The sequence below is a fragment of the Lygodium microphyllum genome, chromosome 26 (genome assembly GCF_053477565.2).
Source record: "Lygodium microphyllum isolate KBCC chromosome 26, Lygodium_microphyllum_v1.1.10, whole genome shotgun sequence".
NCBI classification, from domain to species: domain Eukaryota; kingdom Viridiplantae; phylum Streptophyta; class Polypodiopsida; order Schizaeales; family Lygodiaceae; genus Lygodium; species Lygodium microphyllum.
Window position 1 is genome coordinate 105,115,206 of NC_141160.1, and position 8,790 is coordinate 105,123,995.

At 46.1% G+C, this 8,790-nt stretch overlaps 1 protein-coding gene across 1 annotated transcript; it reads right to left on the minus strand.

The window, feature by feature from the left end:
* Window positions 1-279: 279 nt before the first annotated feature.
* Window positions 280-7,451, minus strand: LOC148013634 (ABC transporter G family member 11-like). The gene is made up of 11 exons (XM_087668530.1): window positions 6,533-7,451; window positions 6,307-6,386; window positions 5,644-5,933; window positions 5,277-5,448; window positions 4,727-4,849; window positions 4,478-4,606; window positions 4,181-4,375; window positions 3,990-4,076; window positions 3,041-3,313; window positions 2,074-2,181; window positions 280-1,771 (listed from the first exon to the last, which is right to left on the minus strand). The coding sequence occupies exons 1-11, from the start codon at window positions 6,891-6,893 to the stop codon at window positions 1,436-1,438; spliced, it is 2,154 nt and encodes a 717-aa protein (XP_087524656.1). The 5' UTR covers window positions 6,894-7,451; the 3' UTR covers window positions 280-1,435.
* Window positions 7,452-8,790: the final 1,339 nt, after the last annotated feature.

Below are 8,790 nucleotides of genomic sequence, written 5' to 3' on the forward strand. Positions count from 1 at the left end.
TCATAGAATACTACTTGGGGATTGCTTATTAAATTCTAAGTGTGTTGCAAATATTAATAGCAAGGATAATTTGAGTCAACCATTGTCATAATGTAATTGATTAAAAAAACATATTACCCCAATGAAGAGACCAACTATCGAGAGACCAATAATGTAATTGGTCATATCACCCGTATGAAGAGACCAATTATCGAAAGAGCATCTTTCAAAGGAGCCCAGGGTGTGAACATATCTTAGAAATAACAAAGTTATGGATTTACTAGAGTGCCCCCCTTCTTTAACACATTATACTGGCCTGTAGACTGACAGATTATCCATGTCCATTTTCACATGGATTCTATTGAGGAGGAGAACCCTTAAAAACTTGGAGAATTTGAAATAACATCGTACTAAGCAAGGTTGTCTGATTTCCTCTACCAGTGGGATGATGACATCTCCATCTGCAGGTGCCTTGCATGTTTCCTGTCACCATCTTCATGGAAGAGTGAACTAGGGATGGGATGCAATTACTTTGAGAGTATGAGCAGAGCTTACGACGACGAGCTTGTGTGTGTATGGGGGCAATATTTTATTGAGAAGCAAGTTTAAGTGACAAACCTTACAACTACAAGATGGATGGGAGACGATGGCAAGAAGCTTTGAACCATAACTCAACGTGTTCATCATGTTAATACCTCTTCACATAGCAAACGAGGACATGTGAAGCATCTATATGCTGCTAACAGACCTCTCTCCCAGCCACCCATATCCATCCCTGCCTGTGGTGGTGTGGTTTCCAAAAGGATCGCTTCTTTTGGACGAATACAATTGATGTTGGGGGCCAAAGTGATTCTCACTGTTTCTAGGAAAAACCATCAGACCAATAAGCAGTATTGAATCCAAGGAATCTTCCAACGAGTCTAATTAAGACTTTCCAATTGCAGATATCCGACTCGTACATCCACGGTTGGATGATGACCGATCTCGCCTTTGATCTTTGATCTTTGAATGGATTTAACAGAAGAAAGACACACGCTTGCTTGCTGGCGTTGCTCTGGCGACTTGATTTCCAGGATGTATGAATAATTCTTCGTTCGCAAAGAGCGAAGCGGTTAAATTAATGAACGGAAATTCTTTTGAATTCCGACGATGAGCATACAAACAATGCATGGGTAATGGCAGCCAGTTCAGAATAGAATCAATCAGTCAATACTCTCTCTCTCTCTCCTCTCTCTCTCTCTCTCTCTCTCAACCCCGCATTCAGGACGAGCGAGTATGCTGATGCTGGCACAGGTGGTGATCTCCTTTTCAAGTGTTACAATTATATAGTATATATGTATGGCTGGAGCAGAGAATTCCCTCGTCGCCCGCTGGGAAGGGAGAAAAAAAGAGAGAGAGAGCTGTACACTTGTATGAAACGAATTTCTACCTGCCCTTAGGATTTTTATCAAGAGCCCTAGCTGTTGGAGTCCGGCGAGGCCCTGTTGACGGGCCTTATGGAGGGCTTCTTGTTGCTGCTGCTGCTGCTAGCCTTGGACCCTCGCATGCCCATGGTACGCTTGGCAAAGAAGGCCCGGATGTGAGGCATCACCTTCTCGTTGAGCTTGATGTTGATGAAGAAGACGAGGCGGTACACCAGGATGTTTGCGAAGACGATGGCCGTGTCGCACCATTTGTTCCAGCTCAGGTCGATCTGGAAGAAGGTCTTCAGCGCTTCCTCCCCAGAAATTGGGGGATCGAAGATCGTCTTGCCCGAGAACTGAAGCCCCACGAGATCATTCTTGTATTGGCCCTGCATCATCAATCATCAACCCAAACCATAATTTCCCGCAACAGCCCACAATCACCGTTCATGAAGAAAAACCATTCATATTTCAGGGTAGAGCAGTGCTCTAATTCCTCAGAGCTATAAAAGAAAACACAGATTCCAATTTTCATAGTCCTCCTAATTAAACTTAAAAGACCTGCGAAATCACCCAGAAAAAAACTCAACCCCCTTAACAAGCTCACAAAAGGTTTGCTGTGAACTGAAATTTCTTTGCGATTTCTCCTTGCTATGAGCAAATTCCTTATCATCATCTTGCTAGCACCTACCTGCAATGCCCAGTAGTTGAAGCTGATGTATGACATAGGATACCTCCACACAACCTTCGGTAGATCGTTCGGGAGCCGAAAGAACCCCGCCACGAGCATGAAGATACCCTGAGCCAAACCACATGAAAGAATCACACAAAGTTCAAAGAATCTGTTGCTTTGAGCTTCTACATTTGCAACCATCCAGGCGCCGTGGCTGTTTCCAGCCGCGGAGTTCCAAATTAATAACAAGCTTATCTATCCATCTTGTCAGTTTCATTTTCGATCTTATCAATTTCGCTTGATTTGTTGCTGGAAGTGGTTTCTATATAATATGTTGAGCACACTTCAAGGTTAGACCGACTTTGCTTTTGTTGATCAACAACCATGTCTTAATAGTGGTTTTGCTTGGTGATGTGGGCTCCTCCGTGCCTTTGATGCTCAACCTATTTTCATCTCAGCAACGAGAAAAATATGGTCGCCATCAATGGCGACACAATGAGTTTTTTATCTTTTCCCACGTGGGAACAGGAGCTTTTATCCTTCGATTTCCCCTGTGGTGTTAAACACTATGAGCTTCCCCAGCCGCCAACTCTTGCCCCTAAGGCCTCCCGAGCCAACCACAGCACCTTAGCCCCGACCGCAACTAGCTAGGTATGCAGTGCCTGTCAAGTAAAAGCTCACAGTACCTTGCCACCAACCTCATCTACCTAGGTACTAGGTATATGGTGCTAGCTAGGTATATGTGGTACTTCTCGAGCAGAAGCTCGTAATGTCACCGTAATTCGCAATGTGGAAAAAATAGTAAGAATTGTCTAAAACTTCTTTTGCAATCACGAGGCATTTGTCCAACGGCATTGCTTATGACGACTGTAAATCGCACACAACCTTCGCCTTAGCAGTGATTCTTCCTTTCTAAGGGGGGCGGACACAGCCAGAGAGACAGAGAGAGAAGGGGGCGGGGGGGGGGGGTGCATCAAAAAAGTACCAAGATTCCTGCACCGGTAATGATGCCCATGAGAAAGTTAGGGACCACGCTGGCCACCGCCATCATCAGGCTTTCCACCACACCCACGCACCCGAACAAGCCGATGACGAAGAAGGCGTAGTGGCTGAAGCCAGGGTGCAGGCCTGTCATGAAGTAGCAGATCGTTCCTGCCGCCAGCGATATCGCAAACAGGAAGGGCAGCGACGATATAGTGTTCGCCACAACAAACGCCAGCACTCCATAATGCCCGTTCAATCTCTCTCGTTGGAAGACCTGCACTCACAAAATCCGATTAGACTGCACTGGTTTTCGATCACGAATAACTATGACCTCACACAAATTTTGCAGTATTAAGGATGATTAATCACGCACTTCATTCATAATCTTGTTGCAAATTGCAATAGAATATCCCTGGAGGCTCGAACCCTAATTAGACTTAAGGGATCTCTTTCGACAAGCAATGAAATCTACAGTGGGAGGAAGACGGCCATTGAGTCTATGGCCCATTTTCTTCTCATTATCTCGGAGTCTCAGATTGAACTCTACCATTTTGAAGATAGCATCTCACTATGGTATACACTCGTATATCTAACAAGACCATTGATGGCAATGGTCCTGCCGAAGCGAAAAGCGATAAAGAAGAGGTGAACACCCACGCACAGAAAGACTGGGAATGCCACCACCCCATATACGACGTGCAAACAGACTGAAAGGATAATGGAAAGATGAGAGCCGCTTGCATAACCAGCCAAGAAAGCGGATTTGCTTCTCTCTTGCTTCAAAGCAAGACAATGAAGAAAGAACATGTTGAATCCATGAAAGGACACAATTAAACTAAGACTGAAGTCTCGAATCATGTTCATTGGAGCTTAATAGAGAATAAGATCTGTGGAATAGTGTCTTGAAGGATATCGATCCAGTCGATGCATGAATACCGTTCATAACTTACTTTCATATCTTCTATGAAGGACGGAAAGCCTCCAATGGACATGAAGGTCACGAATCCAGACACGTACGATGCACACGAACCTCTCGCCTGCAAAATCCAGACATTGAACAGGCCAAATAAGATGTCTGCGTATTATTATACACACAAGGCCACTACAAGCGCACAAGGGCACCAGAGAGATAAGGCATTACAAAGATAGCGTTGTAGCTGGTCCCAACTTTGTAATAAAGCGTGCCTACGCATATGGCAACGAATATGTAGATGACCAGCCTGAGCCAGTAGTAACCGATGTCCCTTGACATGTTGATAAACGATCGTTTTGTTAGCGTCGTGCACTGCTTCAAGAAGCTCGCTTGACTTCCCATGGAGTCCAAGATAGTTCCTTTCTACACAAGCACAAGACGCACGCTTAAGAGCCCCGTCATCTGGCATGAATATAAAAACATCAGTCCCACGTGCGTCGTCAAGTCTTGAATACGGCCACTTACAACTTGAGAAATCTCGTACACCCTCGCTGCCGTTGCCATGGCGTGCTCCGAGGTATTATACGAGGTCGTCAGAATCTCGATAACCTCGCTAGTAGTGTATATCTCCAGGGGATCTACAGTAGAGTTTTCCTACAAATGCATTGCTAGAAGACTTAAAAAGAAATTCATTCGATGAACAGCCGAGAAGAGAAAGCTATGTGAGAGAGAGAGAGAGAAAGAGTGTGTGAGTGAGTGAGTGAGCCAGAATACCCTGTGCCGGAAGGAACCCTTGAGAGTTTGCTTGACTCTGTCGAAATCTGAATTGACGCAACGAAGGAAATGGTCGGAAGGGTTGCGCCTGGGGGGGCAAGGGAAACCAGCTTGAGCAAAGAACTGCAGAGTGGGTGGTCCGAACTATATTAGGCTTAATGAGAATGAGAACGACAACATCAAAAAGCGGATGATGTACAATAAGCTAGAATTACAGCGTGAAAAAGCAGATAAATGTACAGTAATTAGCAGCATTCGCAAGAAGTTTTGGACTAATTCTCACAACAATTCCTAGATTGTGAATTACAACGACACCATTAACTTCTGCTCGGGAGGCACTCCATATCTAGCAAGGTGTAGTTAAGGGCCAAAAAAGGGCTGTCTGTTGGCCTGGTGTGCGGTGCTTCCCGAGTAAAAGCCCATGATCAGGAAAAGACCCCGATGTTAGAACACCATAGGAAAAACAAGATCAAAGAGCGCCTGTTTCTACATGGGAAAATGTCAAGATACATCTTGTGATTGTGTGGTGCTTGAAAGAGCGATAGAATACCTCGTGCGCGCGGCTGGCCTCTCCAAAGTAGATGGTTTTACCTCCAGAGAGGAGGAAGAGGTTGTCGAAGAGGGCAAAGACCTCGCTGCTGGGCTGATGGATGGAGAAGAGGACGGTACGACCATCGCGGGACAAGCTTTTCAAGGTTTGGGTGACAAAGAAGGCGGCAGCACTAGCCAGGGGCAGAAGCACAGAAGAGGGAGAAGAGTGAGTGAGTGTAAGAAAAAACAGAGCAAATCTAGAATCGCTGAATTGTTACAGAGCATGGTTCATTCAAAAGAGAGCAGTACAAATGAACCCATCGCAGCTCAGCTGACATGCACATGCACATGTATGTATCTAACGACTCATCTAACTATATACTGACCTGTCCAGGCCGCTGGTGGGCTCGTCCAGGAAGAGGAGCCTGGGGCGCATGAGGATCTCGAGGGCGATGCTGACGCGGCGCTTCTCGCCGCCACTGAGGCCGCGCAGGTGCCAGTTGCCGATGGGGGTGTTGGCGCAATCCTGCAAGCCCATCTCAAGGATGGTGCTCTCCACGATCGTCTCCTTCTCGTCCCGCGCCATCTTGTCCGGCAGCCGCAGATGGGCCGAGTAGTGGATCGTCTCCCGCACAGTCAGCGTCCCGATCAGCGTGTCCTCTTGCGTCACATACGCCTAGCCCCATCCATCCATCCATCATCGCCAGTCAACGACCAACCCACAACCAGCACACAATCATCGCGTTACTACCAACTACTACTACTGTTGCTGCTCTCTCTCGCTCTCTCTCATCATATCGCTTACTTCATTTTATGAACTAATTCAGATTTCAACAAACACTAAAACGAACTAATTCGATTTCAACAAACACGTCACTACATCAAGAGAGCGCGCACACACACTCTCTCTCTCTATCATCATCGCTATCACTGTCGCATAGCGTCACTTGTAGTGTGCTGCACTGATTGTTAAGACTTCCAACAGAAACATTACTATATTAAGAGCTACTTATTAATCAACACACGCGTATCCACAAGGAAAATCTTACTGCGGATCCGTACGAGAGCTTCCGCCGCCGACCATTCACTAAAACGTCACCTCTGATCACCGTATTCTTTGCAAGTCGCCCTGATCAACATACATGAACAACAATTATAAACCTCTCTTTCTCTCTCTGGCCTGATTTCCATGAATAACAAATACAAACCCCCCTCTCTCTCAGTCGCATAACATGAATACCAAGTACAAACCCCCCTCCTCTCTCTCTCTCTCACCTGCCAGAGCGTCCAGTAGCGTCGACTTCCCCGACCCAGACGGCCCCATAATCGCCATCATGTACCCAGGCTCCGCGTAGCCCGTCAAATTCTGCAGAACGGCCTGCGCCTCTCCCTTTGCATTGGACACCGACACGCTCAAATCCTTCCATGTCAGCCACGCCGACAGATCCCCAATAATGGGAGCCGGCTCGTGCTTCACATTTTTCCATAGCGTCTGACTCAGTGGGCTCAGACCCCCGAGCATGTGGTCCTTCCCAGCCCGAGACTCCATTTCTAGCTGCTGCTGCTGTTGATGATAATGCTGCTGCTGCTCAAAGTGGGACCTGGTATACTCGTTGAAAGATGGAGCTGTCTCCATGTGTGCTGCCGCTGCTTATGCTGCAGACCTACCCGACGATAAGAACAGAAAGATGATTGCCCGCGTAAATGTGGAAGAAAGGGGGCCCGGCTCCGTGTGGTGAGCCCCTGATCCTGGGGTTTGCAAAACCTACCAGCTTCTCTTCAAGACCAAGAAGAGAGTTCCGGTCATGAAAATGCTGTTTCAAAAGAACGGCAGCTCAGTCACCTCAAAGAATGAGGAGCAAACAAGAGACAGCAGCTTGATGAAGCGCCGCTCAGGCCGAACCATAGACCAGTCTTTTTCCTGTGTCCGTGTGTGGGGGAGGGGGGGCAGCTAAAGAGTTCGTTGAACAATACAATGGTGTCTTGGATGAAGGTGACCGACTGCGAGGGGAAGAGACGACGGTAGGCGAGACGGGGAGACAAAGACGTCAAGGCTTTGTCAAGGAGTGGTCGATTATTCTCATCCTCCGTGAAGAGGGGCAAAGCCAGGAATCAGGATGCTGGGATGGAAGGGGCTGTCATCAGGGGGGAGATAAGAGAGGAGGGTTAATTGTGTGTTGTAGAGAGAGAGAGAGGGGGGGGGGGGGGGGGGGGGGAGTGTGTGTGTGTGTGTGTGTGTGTGTGTGTGTGTCCAGTACCTACTACACTAGCCTGGCGTTGTTGGGGAGACTCATCACTACATCTGTGTAGTTTCTTTGTTTTTTGATAATTTTTTGGGGGGTTTGGTTGTTGGTGAGAGGCTTTCAATGTCCTACAACGCTGCTAGCATTCAATGCGAGTCTCCTCTGTCACCGCCACGGGCGTTGCACTACTCACAATCTACAAACTGCTTTTTCTCCTTTTAACCCCCTCTCAAATGTCTCTAGCCATCTCATAACAGCAATTTCACATGCCTTTTTCTAGTATGGTTAGTTCTCTTATTAGATTTTTTATGGCTGGAAAACTCGTAATTTTTTAACCACATTCTTAAGTATTGCTAGTTATGCCAGTAGACTTTGTACACTTGTGTAAGTGTCCTAGTTGAAATCGTGCACTGTTTAGATAGAGTAGTAAAGCAAACATGTGATGCACAAACAGCTCATTGTACATAAAAGGCATCCCATAGTTTAGACTAGAGCTAGCTTGCCACATTGATAAAGGGCTTACCATACTCACACCTCTTTAACCTAGCAGTACTTCTTGTGCGAACCTTATGTAGACATAGATACTAGCATAGATAAGTTTTTGTATGATGCAACTTGTGTTAATGGTACTAAGTGTATACATCACCTTGAAGTGGGTGAAAAGCTTTGAAACAAGCTTAAGAGCCAAATCTTTCTTAGCAAGGCACTTGACTAGCAAACATGCTTCAACAAAAAAAATAGAGCTACAATTAGATAAAACCCTACCTGCATTGCATGCTCATCAATGGATGACTTCATTTTGTAAGGACCTGATTTCTACTAGAATAGGACTCTACAAAACAATCCAACACTTGATAGAGCAATCCTTCAAATTGCCCTTATCCCCAAGCAACATTTGTTTTCAATTGATACGAGCATGAAGATTTGCATTCTTGCAACATTGCCATAGGCCCTAGACTTCTTTGCACTCCTACAAAGATGCTTGGCATTCTCTTCTTTAATTTTGCAAAGAACATAGAAGGGGGGTGAGGGGTTTCCCATTAGCACTCCCTTTGGTCTCTTCTTCCATGTCATCATGGTTGCCCTTGGGTCTTCCTTCTTCCATGCATCCAAGACTCTAAGGAGCCATCACACATTAGGCATTCTAAAGTCAGCCCTTTTCTTCATGGAAACACTAGGTTTGTCAACATAGTTAATCAAATGTTATGTGGGTTTAGAGTTCTCCACACATACGAGGAAAGCCAACCATCATGAATTCTTGAGATTGCAAGCTGCGAACAATTAGCTTTC

Coding starts and splice junctions, on each gene's coding strand:
- LOC148013634 (XM_087668530.1), bottom strand. CDS start 6,893: ATGGAGACAGCTCCATCTTTCAACGAGTATACCAGGTCCCACTTTGAG. Junction 4,607..4,726: donor AGGGTTCCTTCCGGCACAGG/GTATTCTGGCTC, acceptor ATGCATTTGTAG/GAAAACTCTACTGTAGATCC. Junction 3,314..3,989: donor CCTTCATAGAAGATATGAAA/GTAAGTTATGAA, acceptor TTGTGAGTGCAG/GTCTTCCAACGAGAGAGATT.